Genomic DNA, 17,864 nt, shown 5'->3' with positions numbered 1-17,864 from the left:
GCTGCCCTCCTGCAGGGTCTTCAGAGATCAGCCCCGGCTCTCTATGTGCTGAACAAACACCCAGACTCACCGTTGAAGCCAACAGCCAGGACGCAGGCAGCAGGAGACAAACTCAGCGACGTGGCAAAGTAAGGCAGGGGGATCTTCTCCACAACCTGCACACAAGCAAGGAGAAGTTCCGACATGTTAGATCCAAAGGATTGGATCCCAAAATAACTTGTTCAAGCCCAGCGTGGTGTAGTGGTTAGAGTGCTGGACTAGGACCGGGGAGACCCGAGTTCAAATCCCCATTCGGCCATGAAACTTGCTGGGTGACTCCTTTCGTTGGGCAACCTTGTACGTATGTGGAGCATCAAGTCCAGCTCCAGAGTTCTGGAGCCGATCTCAGACAAGTGACCGAGGAAAACCGTAGGCACCTGTTTCTGCAGCAGGCTGTAGAACAAGACCTCCTTCTGCAGCCCAAAGCCCATGTAGACGATTGTGCTTTTATCCCAAGGGCAAAAGGCTGCCAGGCTGGGAGGCAGAGGGCTGGGTACCTAGGAGAGGAAATGCAAGAGGGGAAGTCACAACCAGCTGTGTGTACGTTGGAGCAAATCCATTCCATGTTCGGAGACTGGAATGAATCGTGCAAAGTCTGGTGAACTGACACACTATTTACCAAATCTGAGATTTCGGCCCCGATGAGGGAAGCACCTTCCCTCCCCAAGGACTACAAGTCTCACTCGGCAGAACCTCTTTAAGCATTGAATGGAAATTAACCCACCATTTGCAAAAAACGAAGACTTTAAAAATGAGGACTAGGAGCTTTTCTTTTGTAACCAAACGGAGAACTTGCATTCTGTTGCAAAATTCTTTGCTTCTGATATTGCAATCACACTTCTTCCTAGATTGCCTATAAGGCCACCGAAAAAGAAAGGTACATTGGTACTCACCGTGAAGGTGTCTTCTGGCTGGTGTAGAAGAGGTCACCCAAGCTTGGGATTACATCCCCCCCACATGCTCCAAAAGGCAGGAAGTAGTCATACTTGAAGATCCTTAACCCAGTGCATGTGGGCGGATCTCCTCAGTGCTTAAAACAGCTCAAGCTACGGAATGAAAACCACAGAACACAACAGAGAATATACAACAATATACAAACAATAATGCAGAGAAAGACAGAAAAACTGTCCCCCTACAACCAGATCATCAGCTCCAGCCTAACACAACCCGGGGGGGGCCTTGGGTGACCTCTTCTACACCAGCCAGAAGACACCTTCACGGTGAGTACCAATGTACCTTTCTCGGCTGGTGTAGGAGGTCACCCAAGCTTGGGACATACCACAGCACCAACCACGGGAGGGAAAATACCCAAGCTGGAGCTATTGACCCAGAAGGACCTGTTGCAGGACCCTCCGACCAAATGCTGTTCTGGCAGCTTCATGTTCATCCAACTTGTAATGGCTTGAAACTTCTTGCAAATAGAAAACTTCAGAAGGCTGAGCTGAAATATCTCCCGGGTGTCTAGCTTTCTACTTAAAGGGAGGTGCTTTACTTTTTAAAAAAATGCAACTTCAAAGGTTATACCCCACCCAAAGTCTGAAATGGTACAGTCCCGTTTAACCTTCTCCACCCCAAGGTTTTTATGTACAAAGATCCCACCTGCCACCTGGTATTGGAGGAACCCTCAATCCTCTGAGCCCCAGTGTCTGCAGCCGGAAATGTTACAACCCAGACAGGTTTACCACCTCAGTGAGGACTAGCAACATTGCTGCAGTCTGTCAGGCATGGCATGGAGATATACAGAACCAACCAGAAAGGGCGGGGGGGGGCAGTATCGTGCGATGCAATGCCAAAATGGAATAACCTGATACTGCTATGCAAATACAATCAAAATAGCATATATGTTACAGTATGTTACAACATCTTTCAATCTTGCAATAAAATATATTTTGTTAAGAACAATCATGATGGTCTATGCTGGATTAAATAATGCCGGAGATATCCCAGTCCCTCAGCAGCAATTCTCATTCCAGACCTCTCCATTTTCACTGGTTTTAGATTTAAAAAATTGCTGACAGGTTTCTGCTTATCCCTCCACAACCACAAAGGTTAAATGCTAAATTATCATCTTATTATTGTTATTATCATTATTATTTTAATATTCTTGTATTGCTGGTCTACGACCCAAATAAAGTTTTTACACCTTTCTGCTTCTGCAGCAACCCGAGACGGAAGGAAATGGCACTTACTTCATCTAGGGATCTGGCATCCATCAGAGTCACAATGTACTCGGAAGGTCCCACGAAGGCCAGGAGATGTCCGTCGGCGCTGATCGACAAGGCATCGGGCCCGTGGTCAGCATCTTGTACCACCACATTAGCTGGGGAGTGAGGCAGACAGTTGTTCAATGAGAGGAAACAAAGGAGGGGAGGAAATCTATCAAGTCACCCTAAACAAGAGCCTCCCCATCTCCGGCAACTTTTAAAAAGGCACTGAAGACACATTTATTCACCCAGGCTTTGAATTAGATTGATAGTTCTAATATTTTTAATATTGGGTTTTAAATGTTTGCAATGATCTCAATTGTCAATTGATTTAATGTTGGAGATGATTTCAATGGTAAACCGCCCAGAGATGCAAGTTTTGGACGGTACAGAAATATTTAAAATAAAATAAAGTAAATAAAAATGACTTGAGCAAAGGGTTTGCATGAAGGTCAACTCGTGAAAAGAGACACAGAGTGTATTTGCACCAACGCCATTCGCATGAGGAAACCCACAGAGACCACCTTGTGCAGGAAAATCAGGGCAAAGTTCCGTAATAGGAACTTCTTTCCATGCCCCCTCTCTGTTAGGAAGCAAACATAAGAGCAGTGGGCCAAACTGTGCCCCACTCAGGGGAAGGGCTGCAGTGCAAAAAGGAAGATTTAGATCTCCCTTCCTCCCTCCCTCTCTGATCCAAGACTCTAACCAGTATATGCCACAACACCCCTCTAGATTTCCATTCTTCCGTTCTGCCGTCTAGGGACTTCCACCGACAGGCTGGAAGAAGATGGCCTCAAGAGGCAAGGATCTTACCCAGAACTCGGACGATGTGACTTTTCTGGACAGCACAATTATAAAGAGCCAGGGTCCCACGAGCGCAGCAACTGTACATGAAATTGCCGTCTGGGGAGAAGATCAGCCCCGTGATTGAGTCGTGGTGTTGCCTAGAGGACACCGAAAAGGGGGAAAGAAAGCTAGGCACAACGGAGAAGTGACTATGAAGGTTGAGTCCACACATTGATTGCAAAGTAATTGCTTAGGAGATCATCAGTTGAGGCCTGGTTCCTTAAACAGCAGGTGAGGTGATTGACCTGCCTGGACTGGCCCATTTCAGATTTTTTTTTCCAGGCTTCACCATCAAGCCTGAAAAAAGGAATCAGGCAGGTTTACACAGTGTGTCTTTTCCAGTTTCCCACCAGAGGCGAATAGCCACCTACATCCCTAACAGGGGTTCCCAACCAAAAGCCACTGTGGCAGGGGATGATGGGAGTTGTAGTCCAACATCATCTGGGGACCCTCAATCCAGAAGGAACCTCCCCTTTCAAATGACCATCGTCAACTCCCGTCATTTTGGATTCATACAGACAAAAATATTCAGGACCTGAACTCCAAAACAAACGTACTTGTGTTCCTCAAGCAGCTTTGAGGCAGCTAAGCTGATGGTCCTCACCACGCCAGTATCGAAGCCACAAGCAAAGATCTGTTGCGAGGGGTGAAAAGCCACAGTGCGTGGCATTTCGTCCGAGGCAGTGAATTCGTACAGCTGTTGGGGATAGATGTGCATTCCGATTAGACAGAAGGCAACCAACAGGCAGACGCCAAAGAGTTGAGCTGAAGTTCAGAGGAGCAAGGGGCAAATAATGCCTTGATTACAGGTGGCCCTCGTTATCCACGGTGCCGTCACCCACAGGTTTGCGTATCTGCCGTCAGGCAATTGAGACCTAACCTCGTTATATGTTGCTTGGAAGCGGGGTGGGTGGGTAAAATTTTGCCAATCCACAGTTTCTAGGTGGCCGGAAATGACCTCCAAGGTCATTTCTGGCCACCATTTTGCTGAACGGAGCCATTTTGTGGCTCTTTTGTAAAATAAACAATTTTTAAAATCCCTCCCCCGCCCCATGATTTTTCATAGAAAACCTCCAAAATTGGGCGTTTGCTGGTGGAGGGGCATTGCTGGAGACCTGGAGAGCATGACACGGTACGTTCTTGCTCTTATGATTGCCTTTTAAGCCTCTCTTTTAGCTCCAGGAACCTAACCCCCCCCCCCCAATTCCCATTCACTCAAGATCTCATTATATGTGGTTGCGTTATCCACGGTTGTAGGCGAGAACTGAACAAAATTGTTTTTAGGAAGCCAACATGAATCTGCATACATTTTGATAGGCCTAAATGGCAACTATCAACATTTATATACCACTTCTCACCGCAGCTTACACAGAAAAAACAAATAAAATGGTTCCGTGTTCCAACAAGGCTCACTATATCTATCACAAACCAACACAGACCACCCCAAATATAAAGTAGATACCAGCAACAACCACTGGAAGAATGCTGTGCTGGAATTGAATGGGGCTATTCACTCTCCTCCAGCTAAACTTTCTCCCCCAGAAGAGAAAGGTAAAGCTGTGCCATCGAGTCGGTGTCGACTCCTGGCGCCCACAGAGCCCTGTGGTTGTCTTTGGTAGAACACAGGTGGGGTTGACCATTGCCATCTCCTGTGCAGTATGAGATGATGCCTTTCAGCACCTTCCTATGTCGCTGCTGCCCGATATAGGTATTTCCCATAGTCTGGGAACCCTGTGGATCCTGTGTCCACTGGCTTCTCAAATGCCATTTCCATCTATGTGCAATTCACACACTGAGAACAATGTTTTGGATGCCAGCTGTTAGCTAGGCACATTATTACTCCTATTCCTATTTAACGGTGAATGCAAGAGAGAGTCCCTCTCCATCCATCGAGCTTTCTGTGGATTCTCTCCAACATATTTTTGCATTGACTTCTGGTCGTAGGAGAGAGTGCAGTCTTGAGAGTTAGGCAGAATGTTTCAGCCTGATGAAGGGTTAGAGAATGTGTCATTCATCCTTTTAAAGCCAGGGCTCCATCTTGGACACACGGACAAAGGGTCCTTTGAGCATGCACAGAGTTCTTTTCTCGCTGCACCACCACCACACCACCCTATTGGCCACCAGCCACCACGGTCAGAGGCTTGTATAAAGGAATAACAAGAATAGCACTTTTATTCTCAATCCCCTTCCTAATGACCCTAATGGTGAAAATTGGCACATGTTTGTAGTAGTAGTAATTGCAGCCTTGGGGGTAGATTCTGGCCAAGCAGTGCCCCTTCAGAGGGGAATGGGGGACCAGAAACACATTTGGAAGGCCCCCTTTTCATCCCTGAAATGTCGGAAGGCGTGTTTTTCAGGAAGCATCAGGGCAAGTGAGATGTCCCTCTGGATGGTGAAGGCAGACCCACTTGTCCATGGAGTCCTCTTTGGAAGAGACACCACTCCAAGAAGGAGGCCATTGTATTTGGGACCCAGAAAAGGAGGGCTCCTCCTTGGGTCCTGTGGGGTTCACAGCAGCAAAGAAGGGAGTCTTGCAGGAGGGAAGGGTCTCCCAGGAGGGATTTGGGAGGGTGCCCCTCTAGCCATGGTGGGGAAGATGGAGGCCTCTCATGGGGGACAGGGATGTGGCCGGAAAGGGAGAGACCCCCAGAAGAACCGCAGGGGCCCCAGAGTTCCAAGGAGGGTCCTCGACCTCAGAGGACCAACGGCCGTTGAGTTGGCAGTTAACTGGTGATGCGGCCCCCTTTGTGACATCACCCGTCGCTACGGGATACTGGGGCAGGAATCATCGCTGACTCCCTTGAATGCATGTGCGAGTGAAAGAGAGAGGGTGTTTGAGAGAGTGTCTGTGGCCGCGAATGTTATTTAGAGAGTGATTGGGCGCGATTGAGAGAGTGAAAGAGGGAGAGATTGAGTGTGAGACTGAGATTAAAGATCAGAGAGCTCTTCAGAGAGAAGCGGGGATTTATTTGGGGTAGGGAGGGGGGGTTGTTGTTGGGGTTAATTGTTGGGGTTCGGGGTTGTTTGGGATAGGGAGGGGGAGGCGGTTGGGCAGGGTTCGTCGTTGTTTCTAGTTGTTGCTGTTTGTTGTTAGTCTTAGGTTAGGTTTAGGTTAGGGTTCAAGTCCGTAACTGGAGTACAGCCACGAGCCTGTGGATCATGTGAGTATTGACTGATTCATTTCATTTCTAAACCATCTTAAAACTGAATTTCTCAAGGCTTTGGAGAAGCTATATATATATATATATATATATATATATATATATATATATATATATATATATGTATGTATATATGTATGTATGTACTCCACTATAAATGATTGATTGGTTTTATATTTTAATGTTTTATATTTTCTGAAAGTGTGTTTTAGTTTTTCATGTAAATGTATTGTACTATTTGGTCAAAGACCGTAAATAAATAAATACAGATAAATACAAATTTATCAAAGCACTTTTTAAAAAGTTTTAGCCCAAGGCCTGAGATGACAGGTGTGTCTAAAGGGATTTGGGGGAGGCAGCCAGAGATGCAGGAGCTCCTCTATGGACCGGGAGCCCATTCCCAAGCCGGTCCGGGGCAGCCCCAGAGAAGGCCTGGCCCCACACGGCCCCTTCTCCAGCACCCACTCCCTGCCTGCGTCTCTCCTCAACTCAGGAGCCCAGGAGGGATTCGCCATTCTTTAATGGGCAAGCTCTCCAGCCTGCCAAGGGTTGGGAGATCTCCCTTCTGCACCTCCCCAGCCCAGAGCTGTGCCACCTCGCTGACTGAAGAGGGCTAGCCGTCTTGGGCTCCTGGCATCCCCCTCCTGGCGGCCATGCAGGGTTTCCCCGCCCCCTGGGTCCCCCCTATCCCACGCCCACCTTTCTGCCCAAAGGTCTCGTTCTCATGCTCTGCCTGCTCTCTTCTAGGCTGCGCAGGCTCCGAGCCCTCCTGGCTAGGCGGTCCAGCCGAGTGGCCCCCCTGGCCGCCCCAGGGGAGTCTGCAGCCTCCAGGCCAGCTGCCCCCCGGAGGTGGTGGGTCCTGTGCGGCCGCACCAACCGGGTGGGCCCTGCTCCTTCGCTGCCACTGGTTGGGGGCTGCAGCCGGCCAGAGCCAGCCGAGCCCCCTGTTGAGGATGCTGGAGGTGAGGAGGGGCCCCAGTTGGCCGGGGGGGGGAGTCAAGGGGGCGCCGGGCTGGTAAGGGGCCCCACTCACTCTCCTGCCTTCTCCACCTCTTCCTGCAGCTCCAACACCCAGCAGCATCATCAAGGCCAGGCTCCGCCTTGTGGATAAGGCCAGACCGGAAAGTGAAGAAGAAGGGAAGGTATGGAGAGACCCCCTCCCAGAACCCCCCCAGGGAAGCCCAGAGCCGTGTCCAGGGGGGTGGGGTACCAAGGGACGGCAGGGCGGCTCACATGAAAGGGGGCCTGCCATCCAAGGGGCATCCTGCCCCACTTCACGGCCCCATTGTTTTCCCCTTCCAGGACCGGAGGGACCGGGTCACGTTCCTGAAGACCCTGATCGAGGCCTGCAGGAACAGCCTCCAGAGAGGGGAACGCCGCCTTGCCTTCTCAAAGGGTTTGGCAGCCCAGGCCGTGCTGGTGAGTGGTTGGCAGCTGGGGGGCGGAGGCCTGGATGGGGGGGAGTGGGGTGGAGGCAGCCCTTGGAACAGAGCCAAGCCCAGCGGGGCAGGGGGGTGGAGCTGGGGCAGGTCTAGGGGAGCCCCCCCATGGATCGGGGGTGACTTTCGCCTCCCTCTCTCTGTTCCCTCCCAGGAGGAGATGGAGTATACCTGGGAGGACCCCCTGCCTCCCTACCTCTTCTCCCTCTGCGCGGAGGCTCTCACCTTGCTGAGGTACGTGGGGGACAGGAGGGGTCTGGAGAGGGAGATGTGGGGTGGCCAGTGGTGGGAGTCCCGGAGGATGTTTGGGAGGGAAGTCCGATGTAGGGAAGAGGCAGTGGGGGACCCGGGGGGGGGGACATGGAAAGGGACCAGCCCCTTGGTCCTCCACCCCCTTGGCCCCAGAAGGTGTCATTGAGGACTCCCTCTTCTGGGCAGACGGCTTGAGTGCCACAGGATCCGGCCCCCTTCTCCTGCCCTGAGTCCTGGGGAAGCCTTGGATCGGGGCACTGAGGGAGGGGGCGGAATCTCCCCCCCTCAGCCCTTTCCTGGACCGCCTTCTCCCCCCGCCCCAGCGGGATTTCTCATCGTTCCCCTTTCCTTGACAGTCGGATGAAGCCCTGCTTCTGCCAGAGCAGGGAACATAAAATCATCTCCGGCTGCCTGTTCTGGATGAGCGTGATGCCAGAGCAAGGGCCACAGCAAGACCAGGAGGTGAGTATGGAGGGAGACCCCACCCCACCCCACCCTGCCCCACTGCTGCCCTCCTAGGCAAGGACCCTGGCTGGGGGGGGGTCTGGATCCCCCAAGATGGGCAGAGGGCAAGCGGGGCTCTTTGGAGGCCCAGTGGTGCCTTTCCCCTCCCTGAGGGGGGCTGCGACCCCCTCCAGCCTCCAGAAGCCACACTCTGGCTCCCTTTCTCCCTCTCAGGACCTGTTTCTGCCACCTGAGGAGGCCCTGCAGGGCCTGCTCAGAGCCCTCCTTTCTCAAAGGCCCAGCCTGGAGCACCTCATCCATATCACTGAGGTAGGTAAGGTGGCGTCTCCCAGCCACGGAGGGACCATCCCCTGGTCCAGTTGGGGTCAGCAGGCTCCTCTGCCCTTCCTGGTTGTGGGTAGGGGTAGGGTCAAGCATGTCGGCGGATAAGGCCTCGACTCCCTCCCGGTGGGCAGCGTTCAGATGTGCAGCCCCGTCCTGGCACCCTGAGCAGCCAGGGAAGGGTATTCCATAGGCGGGCCCCCACCCCGAAGAGACCCTCCCCCCCACTCGGCTCACCTGAGCTGGGAGGGAGGGGGCATAAGAGGCTCCCTGGCAATTTGGGTAGCTCATTCGTGAGGACGACGTAGAAATGTTGGCGAGAACCACCTTGGAGATCTTTCTCTGTCTTGGGTCCCCGTTCTCAGCAGCCAGGCAAGGGGGCTGCTGGTGTGAGGATTTCGACCACGGCTGTGGCATTCTGAGGGACCTTTTCATCCTGCAGGCCATTAATAGTGAAGTGGAGACCAAAGACGAGCAGGAGGAGGCGGTGGCAGAAAGGGCTGGCTGTTTGCTGCTTGATCTGGCGACTGGGCCGCCCTTCTACTTTGAGGTAGGTATCCCCTTGGGTCCGGCATCCTCCAGTCCCCCCTCCTCCAGCTTCAGGGTCCCCAGAAGAGCTCTGACAGGCCTTCGTCTCTCTCTCTCTCTCTCTCTCTCTCTCTCTCTCTCTCTCTCTCTCCAGGCAGAGAAGATCAAGCCCCTGCTGCCCTTTGCGGTTCTTCAGGTGTGGAGGATGGCAGCCCAGGCCAAAGACCAAGACAGCACTTCATCTAGTGAAGGTAGCATCCATCCCCATGGAAACGGGGCAGACAGAGCTCCCTCCCTGCTCTGGGCCTAGGCAGAGCTCCCTCTGGGCCCTCTGTGGGTCTCCGAGGACCCCACATGCTCCTCCACCCTTGCCTCCAAGTGCCCTCCCCAGAGAAAGTGCCTTCGCTTCCCAATCCAGCCCTAGGGGGAACATGGCGCTCCCTGAGGAAGGCCTTGTGGCCAAACTGCAGCTGGGGAAGCCGTTTCTCTTGTTTCCTTTGGGAATTCCATCCCAGAACCTGCCTCCATTTCTCGGGGATGGGGAGGGTCCTCTGCCCCTTTCCCAAACCAAGCCGTGCTCTCATGAATTCTCTTGTCTTCTCTCCCAAACAGAGGACCTGCTCCAAGATGTTGAGTTCTGGGATGACTGAGGGCAATCAGCTCATGGACACTGGACAAGCTTGTGGCCAAAATCAGGTGGGGATGCCATTTCTCTTGCTCCCTTTGGGAACGCCAGCCCAGAATCTGCCGCCATTTCTCAGGGATGGGGAGGTTCCTCTGCCCTTTTCCCAAGCCCTGCTCTCATTGCAGATGCTCCAGGGCCTCTGTATGGAAGAGAAAGAGGGAGGAGCTGGAGGAGCTTACTCCCCTCCTGACCTCTCTGGCCCAGAGCCCTTGCCATCAACATAGAGGATTCCCTCTAAGAATTTCTTTGCCTGATAAGGCAAGGGCATGTGCTGTTGAGACCGTGACCTCGTTCCCACAGCTGGCCCCCACGGATTCATCCACACAGCGTCATCTCATCTTCTTTCCCAACCCATGGACTTCTTCCTGGCGAGGAATGTGGTTTTTACTTCCATCCATGTTGTTGGTTAGAGGAAGTTACAGCCCTACATTCAAGAACGGGAAACAAGAAGTGCCCGAGAAACAGCCCACACGGTCCATAGAAGGGAGAGAGAAATCTAAGCAAGCAAAAATCCAAAAATATTCTAAAAAACAGGAATGAGTAAGTCTTTTCAGTTCCTTTAGAACCTCGAATACATTTGTTCCTCTGGCAGACATCTCACCAGGGAGAACTATTTCTGACTCTATCCCTAAATTAGGTTCTGTAACTGAGAGAATGGAAGCACCAAATAATAATGCTGAGATCGGGATATCCTTGCCCACAGCAAACAATTCTCAAGCACAAGTAGGAGGCTCTCTAGAGGCTTTGTTTAACAATGCAGATTCATCGTCTATCTTGAGGGACTCTCCAGATCCTTCTGGATTAGATACTGCTACAAATGAGGTTTATGACCAAGTTAGATCTGCTTTTTCAGGTTCATCTGCCTCCTTCTGCCTCTTGACAGCTGAAACAGTGATAATCATCAGTCAGGTTTCTAATCAATCGGAAACAATTTAAAGGATTTGAAAGGATCAAGGGAGAGAGGGAAGCACCAAATGATCCTACTGATTTAATTCTAAAACCATCATACTTGCTGCAGGGGGGAAGAGATTTCTCCCTTAAAACCACCGGTGTCGAAAAACCAGAGAAATGATAGAAACATTCTTCAACAGTGATGCTAAAGGAGGAATTGACACAATTCTCTGAAGCAAGACCCCAAGTCAATTTCTTAGATCTAAAGTCTCATCGGCCATAGGTGGATAGAATTTTCAAAATTGGGATCATCTGGATCCCATCCATGAACATCACAAAGTGATCCTTGACCCGGAGTTTATGAAACAGGCAACATGACTACTGCTTGAAAAGGATTGTGAGGCCCCTGCTTTTAGGCTGATTGAATGTGAAGAAGCTCTACGGAGTAATGAAGTGAAACAGGTTAAATCAGAAGGTCACCCTGTGGTTGAAATTGGTGACCAAAATGTGTGTCTTCTTGACTCATTTACAGTGGGTATTGGAAAGAATCACCCCCTTTGATAGACCTTAAATTCTGGTTCCCTTACATCCTGAAATGAAAACACAAAGAAAATTCCCTTCACCAGCTGTACTTATCCAATGCAACCTATAACATCCAACTGAAAAACATCACAATTACAGTCCAGAAACAGTGTCAGAAATAAAAAACAAGAATTACTGAGATTGAAAAAGGATCACCCCCCCAATGTCAATATTTTGCTGAACCACCTTTTGCTTTAATAACAGCCTTGAGTCTGTTGGGATACTTCTCTATCAACCTTGCACATCGAGACGGAGCAATATTTGCCCACTCCTCCATACAGAACTGTTCAAGTTCGGTCACATTGGATGGTAGGTGTTGGTGGACTGCTATCTTCAAATCTCTCCACAGATTTTCTATGGGATTTAGGTCTGGGCTCTGACTGGGCCACATGAGGACGTTCACTTTCTTCTCCTACAGCCACTGTGTGGTCAATTTTGCTGTGTGCTTCGGATCGTTGTCATGTTGAAAGGTGAATCTTCTGCCCATCCTCAACTGTCTGGCAGAGGGTAGCAGGTTTTCTTCCAGAATCTGACGGTATTTTGCCCCATCCATTTTTCCTTCTACCCTAACGAGAGCCCCAGTCCCTGAGGCAGAGAAACACCCCCACAACAGGATGCTGCCACCTCCATGCTTCACTGTAGGTATGGTGTGTTGTGGATGGTGAGCTGCGTTGGATTTACACCAGTTGTACTGTCAGTTGAGGCCAAATAGTTCAATCTTGGTCTCATCGGACCATAAGACCTTTTTCCATTTGGCATCAGAATCTTCAAGGTGCCTTCTGGCAAAGCTCAAACGAGCTTTAATGTGGCCTTTCTTGAGAACTGGCTTTCTCCTTGAGACCCTCCCGAACAAGCCACTTTTTTTCCACATGTTCACTGAACCCTTTAAGTTCAACACCATTGGAAAGACAGCATTTGTGGTCTCAACCTTCGTTTGAGGCAATGGAGGTGATTCTGTTGGATTGAATGGACTCCCTCTGTCAATTACAAGTTCAGAAGAACCAGCACCCAATAGAGAAGGAACTGCAATTCATCATTTGGACGTAATTAAGTGACATGTAACATCTGTGAGATCTGAAAGGCTTTTGTCTTTGATAACATGGAGTATGGCTGGTTGGAGGTCTAAGATTAAGGATGTCTCCTTGATGGAATCGATTTCAGATTCTGATTTTGTGATGCTCCAGGAAACATGGTTGGATGAAGAGCTTAGTCTAGATGGTGTTATCTCTCTCTCTCTCCCTGAATGCTGTTCCAGGCGTAGGGAGAGGAAGATGATGTGGTGGGTGAAGCTGGTTGGTCTCCACTGCTCTTCAAGCAACATTTGCTCTTAGCAAAAATATGTCATTTGTCCCTACAATCAGACTCTGTACCAGAGGACTGGGAAGTAGTTAACAAAAAAGGACCCGGTGGCGGGGGGACCTGGAAAACTACAGGCCGGTTAGCTTAACTTCTGTGTTGGGTAAATTGATGGAAAGCAGGCTTAAGAGCAAAACTGGTTAAGCACCTAGAAGAACAGGCCTTGCTGAACCAGCCTGGCTTCTGTAAGGGCAAGTCTTGCCTCACTAACGTTTTGGAGCTATTTGAGAGTGTCAACAGCATGTGGATAAAGGTGATCTGGTTGACATAATGTACTGGGGCTTAGCGGTCATGGGATAAGGGGAAAGGTTCATGTGTGGATTGGTAACTGGTAGGGCTGGGAAAGACCCCTGTCTGAAAACCTTGGAGAAGCCACTGCCAGTCAGTGTAGACAATACTGAGCGAGATGGACCAAGGGTCTGACTCCGTGTACGCCAGCTTCCTATGTTCCTATGACACTTAAGCCTGGTTTTAATCAGTTACTGTTGTGTAAACCTACAGTCCCTTGAACACACCCTGGCAAATGAGTGTCATCTTTTCCAGTCTCTTCTCTGACTCTCTTTCCAGAAAGCCAGTGTCTCCTGAAGGCTGGTCTCCAGGAGGAATTCATCTTCAGAGAGTAAGCTGTGCATTCTTGCTTGTTGTGCTTAATTGCTCCAGCTTCCAGTGTTCTGGAGTCTCCTGTACCATAGCAGTTTTAAAAGCGGGAGGAGTCTTAAAAGCCAGTTAAAATCTCAGCTTCCTGGATGTTCTGTTACGTCATAAATGGGTTCCAGAGCTTGACCTGGAAGCCCTCAATGCAGCAGCATCTCTGCTAAATCTAAGCAGGTCTGGGTCTAGAGATCCTTGGTCCGGTGGTAGCAAGCATTAATTGTCCCACTTTGCTAAGCAGGGTCCACCCTGATTTGGATGGGAGAATACACATGTGCATTCCCCTTCGGGGATGGGGCCACTCTGGGAAGAGCAGAAGGTTCCAAGTCCCCTCCCTGGCAGCATCTCCAAGATTGGCCTGAGGGAGACTCCTGCCTGAAACCTTGGAGAGGCTGCTGCCAGTCTGGGTAGACAGTACTGAGCTAGATGGACCAAGGGTCTGGCTTGGTACATGGCAGCATCCTATCGATAGAAGACCATTTGGGATCATAGGTAGCCCGTCCTGTTCCCCCTTTAAGCTGCAACAAAGAAAGGTATGATACAGATGTAATATTTTTCCAACAGGAAGACTTGGATTGGCATCACATCAGCCTTGGCTCTGCTGCTTGTGCTCAGCGTGATAGGAAACGTAAGGTTCCTCTTCTGCAGCTCCCGAGAGGAACGCAAGCGTGGCAGATATACCTACTACCCGCTGCAGGACATGAATGGGGAGGCCGGCCACGATTGTCCATGGGACAAGGAAGACCAAGTGGAGGACGCCTGCGCCCCACCTCAGCCTGTGTCAGCAACGCTGTTCTTACAAGAGAAGCCAGAAGACGCTCTCCGTGGCTCAGATGTTTGGGCACCATAGCTGAACATTCTGGTCGTCTTCCAGTGCAGAACCTGGCTGCTTCTCTTACGGGCCTGTGCTCTCTGAAACGGGCCGCTGTCCTCACAAGTAGGTCTACCCAGGGGAAAGGAGCCTAGGAGATCCTAGGGTGACGATCTGATATTTTGGTTCCTGAGGTGGAAAATCCAGCTGCTGACCTCTGGTGGGGGAAAACTAATACGGACCTAAGACTGCCTTATGCAAGGTCTGGAATGCCGCCTTGGCAACGCCAGGGTTATGCTGCTAAGCATCTAGGCTATTCCCAAGGCTATTCCCTTATCAGCTTTTGTCCTAAAGAAGCGTGCAAAAATGTGAAACACACACTGGAACAGAGAACTGCATTCCGGCAGGCCTCTCCGTGAACGTTTTAGACATCTGAAATGTCTTGTCTGCACCAGCTAAACAGATAGCAACATTTTCTAGGTGGATTGATGGGGATTTAGGGGACGCTGAGACTCCTCCTGCTGCCAAATTAGGAATGATGGAGAGACAGGCTGCTGGGCTTTCAGTCTGAGAGTGCCCACCAACGCAGCCTTTTAAGTTGATCTAGCTTCAGGTGCCTTTTTAAGGATGCGGAGACAAGTGAGAGGTGGCTTATTACCATGTAATATTTGACAAAGGCAAAACCTCACGTAGAAAGAATGGATTTCTTAACCTCTTTCCCCTTATTGTAATTTTTTTAAAAAAATGGTCATCTGTGCCATCTATCTGAGCCCCATGAGTTAACCAAGGTTTGTTTAATGACTACTAGCCAAGAGGGCTCTTTTAAAAAATACTCTAGTGATGGTGGCTAAATAGAGCCTCCAGATTCAGGAGCAGTGTGCCTCTTCATTCCAGATGCAAACAGGGGATAGCCATCACACCAAGTGGAAACAATATCAAACCTACATAGATCTGTGGATGGGTCTAGCCCAGTGGGTACTTATTTTCTTCTTCGTTTGCTATACGAACTGCTTTGAACGTTGCTTTTGTTTTAAAAGCAATGTGTCAATACTGTATTCTTAATCATAATGAAGTTGACTCTTAGGCCTTAATGAAGATGGCTTAGGCCTTTAACTTATCACATCAGAATTTTTAAGTATTTTGAAAGATGTAGATTTACTTCAAGAAGGTCAGCAGCCTTCCAGTTAATTTATTTTAAAGTTTTTAGGCCTGTCTGAGCCAGAATATTTAAATCTCTTGGTTCCCTTCACACCTCTTTTTGTACTGACTGCCAAAGACTGCGGGTTGTGCCACACTTGAACCATGTGTCTATGTATATATTTCGGAATCTATTTTATTACCTCTAATAACTTTTATGAAAGGCTTGAACAAACCTGGTCTGAAGGAATCAGCTTTTTATTGGGTATATCCAGTTTTGTATTACTGGAATCATCCTTTGATCAGTGGTGAGTTAGTGGGCAAAGAAGGGAAAACATGGTAATTTCATGCCAGGATAGGGGGAAATGTGTCTCCTTCACCTTTCTGCTAAGAGGAAACAGTATTCCTAGCTTAACCTGCAGTATCTGATACATAGAGGGGAATTATTTCATTCCCTTTCTGCTTCTGAAGCTTTAAGGTAAGATCTTAAGATCACATCCTCCTCTTGCTGTATTATGTATGTCTTTGTCTTGACCTTTTTTAAAGCTAGAAAAATCAATCTAGATAGTTTCAAGCTACTGTTTCCATTACAAAAATAACCTACAAATTAATCCTACATGTTCCCACTGGCAAGAGAACATCTGCTGTGAGGCCATATTAAATGTTTAGTGCCATACTTACCAAAAATTCATCAATACCAATCAGAATTCTTAGATATAGCTTCTGATTCCGTTACTGGAAAAGTGATACCATGCCTGATTCCTTGGAATTGCCCACTCAGACGACTCATTCCCCTGACTAAAGGGCTGTATGCACACACATATATTCACCCACCCTCTTACTGAAAAATGCAGGGATCAAAAAGGTGCATAAAAACACACTCGTTTATTAGGAATCAAAACTTAAACACAAGCAGACCAGTTTTCTTCTCTTCCAGCTTGTAATAAATTACAAATGACAAAAGCAATGCAGTTGTGTGTGTTGTTGATACAGTCTAATTCTGAGAGGGAAATATTAGTTATTTCCCTGTCAGTTGATGTCCAGTTTCCATTTTGCCAGCTCTCTACCCTACTACCAATGCATTCTTTGTTTAAAAAACACACAATTTTTAACTATAAAATATTCCTTAATTAAAGCTTCTAATCAGAAAGGCAACTTTGTGCTCACAAGATCTGGTCCCAGTGGCCATCCTGTATCTGCTGAGCATAGTTAATTTTGTTTCCATATCTGGGCTGCTGAGAGAATTCAGCAAACTGGGGGGAAAGAGCTGGGAATCTCTTCTGACTTACAAATTCTCAACACCACTTAGCTAAGATGCAACTATCAAAATGAAAAGTGGTTGGGTGTTTTTTTTTTGAAGAACAAGAGTTTAATCTTGTTCCTTGCACTGTTTCTCAAGGGAGATTCCAAAAGGGTGATTCTGTTACTTGGCTTTGTCACTGTCCTGGGGTCAGGGATACTTCTATGGAAAAGCCAACGAGATTGAGGATTGCTCACCCTCAAGTCCACACGAGGACAGAGCCATGACCCAGTCCAGAAGGGGACTTTCTAAATAAACCACCTGTGATCCCATTTAGAAAAGGTGGCCAAGAATGCTCCCTGTCCATGCCGGGGAAACCAGGAAGACTAATAAATTAGCTACTGGCATTGTTATCAGGGATCAGGGGAAAAGATCATACTTCTAACCATCCCCATAAATGTCAAGTAACACCTACATCTGAGGGACACTCAAAATAGCTTCTCTGCCTCAGTTCCAATCAAGAGAGTTACCCTATTGAGCCAAGATGATCCTGAGTTTTGGGGAGGGGGAATCTAGCCAAGAGTCCAAATCCTGGATCACCCCCAGTATGGTGATTTCCAGGCAAGTAATCCAGGGTCTGTGAATCAAGAAGAGGTGTGTCTGAAACCAAGCAAGCCAGGAGACGTCTGTCCCCCATGCAAAAGCTGGCCCTCAACTCCTGCATTGTCGTCGGTTGCCATCAGCCATTTCTACCCCAAACATCGGAAGCATATTCTCGAAAGCCATGGAACAGTCCCGTGTCGGGTCTAACGGGGCATCTCCAGAGCTCCTGGGCACGACCAGAAGTTCTCGGAGCTCAAACGGGGCAAAGTGAGGAGTTCCGAGCGGCCACCACGCTGGTATCCTTCGAGCAGGCGAGTGAGAGAGCTGGGTTCATCTGCTCTGGACCTCCCACACCAGGATCTCGTTATAGGAAGCTGTGAAGAGGCGCCTCCCGGAGGGGGTGAAGCGGCAGAGGCCGACGGCATCGTCGTGGCCGGCGTAGTCCTGTTCTGTCTTGGCTGTGCGGTCAATCAGCCTCAGCAGGTGCTCTGTGGGGGTAAGCAAAGCTAGAGGCCAAGACTGGCTTTTCTGCAGGAGAGCCCAGGAAAAAGTGCAGTCCTCCACACTGGGTAAGTCATTCACTTCCTGAGAACCTCAGCCAAGGCTGGTTTGGGGGTATTCTGACAGGAGGGGGGAGGACTAGGACACACCTA

The 17,864-nt window shown here is 49.3% G+C and overlaps 3 protein-coding genes across 13 annotated transcripts in view; 1 reads left to right on the top strand and 2 right to left on the bottom strand.

Annotated features, from left to right (window-relative positions):
• LOC128336815 (WD repeat-containing protein 90-like) overlaps positions 1–9,169 on the bottom strand; it is an 11,162-nt gene extending 1,993 nt beyond the window's left edge. The window contains exons 1-7 of one of the 5 annotated variants that reach the window (XM_053277026.1): positions 8,965–9,169; positions 3,647–3,786; positions 3,057–3,187; positions 2,229–2,359; positions 764–892; positions 417–536; positions 71–155 (exon numbers count right to left, since the gene is read on the bottom strand). In XM_053277026.1, coding sequence (XP_053133001.1) covers positions 884–892; positions 2,229–2,359; positions 3,057–3,187; positions 3,647–3,786; positions 8,965–9,162 — 609 coding nt within the window. In that variant the 5' untranslated portion in view covers positions 9,163–9,169 and the 3' untranslated portion in view covers positions 71–155; positions 417–536; positions 764–883. Of the gene's footprint in view, positions 1–70; positions 156–416; positions 537–763; positions 893–932; positions 1,206–2,228; positions 2,360–3,056; positions 3,188–3,646; positions 3,787–5,497; positions 5,793–6,949; positions 7,342–7,483; positions 7,896–8,964 lie in introns of those variants that run through there. The other 4 variants (XM_053277028.1, XM_053277029.1, XM_053277027.1 and 1 more) reach the window with 4 other exon arrangements.
• Positions 6,140–16,331, top strand: LOC128336803 (uncharacterized). 6 transcript variants are annotated; one of them, XR_008312094.1, is made up of 11 exons: positions 6,956–7,212; positions 7,313–7,392; positions 7,553–7,669; positions 7,844–7,923; positions 8,298–8,403; positions 8,620–8,715; positions 9,170–9,277; positions 9,410–9,506; positions 9,868–9,951; positions 13,337–13,388; positions 13,985–16,331. XR_008312094.1 is itself a non-coding variant. In XM_053276988.1 (10 exons), coding segments are annotated over exons 1-10 (939 nt in total). In that variant the 5' UTR covers positions 6,140–6,248; the 3' UTR covers positions 9,906–13,328. The 6 variants fall into 6 exon arrangements, 4 of the variants coding, with proteins under 4 accessions (XP_053132963.1, XP_053132962.1, XP_053132961.1 ...); XR_008312093.1 differs by having other exon boundaries at positions 9,868–10,480; XM_053276988.1 differs by lacking the exons at positions 13,337–13,388; positions 13,985–16,331 and adding an exon at positions 6,140–6,250 and having other exon boundaries at positions 6,998–7,212; positions 9,868–13,328.
• The window catches only part of LOC128336812 (WD repeat-containing protein 90-like), an 11,101-nt gene continuing 9,471 nt past the window's right edge, over positions 16,235–17,864 (bottom strand). For both annotated transcript variants that reach the window (XM_053277022.1, XM_053277023.1), the window contains exon 6: positions 16,235–17,699. In XM_053277022.1, coding sequence (XP_053132997.1) covers positions 17,542–17,699 — 158 coding nt within the window. In that variant the 3' untranslated portion in view covers positions 16,235–17,541. The remainder of the gene's footprint in view (positions 17,700–17,864) is intronic.

Source organism: Hemicordylus capensis, chromosome 13 (genome assembly GCF_027244095.1).
Source record: "Hemicordylus capensis ecotype Gifberg chromosome 13, rHemCap1.1.pri, whole genome shotgun sequence".
In the NCBI taxonomy this organism is placed as follows: Eukaryota; Metazoa; Chordata; class Lepidosauria; order Squamata; family Cordylidae; genus Hemicordylus; species Hemicordylus capensis.
The sequence above is the reverse complement of the archived record's forward strand: the minus strand, read 5'-3'. Positions and strand labels throughout refer to the sequence as shown.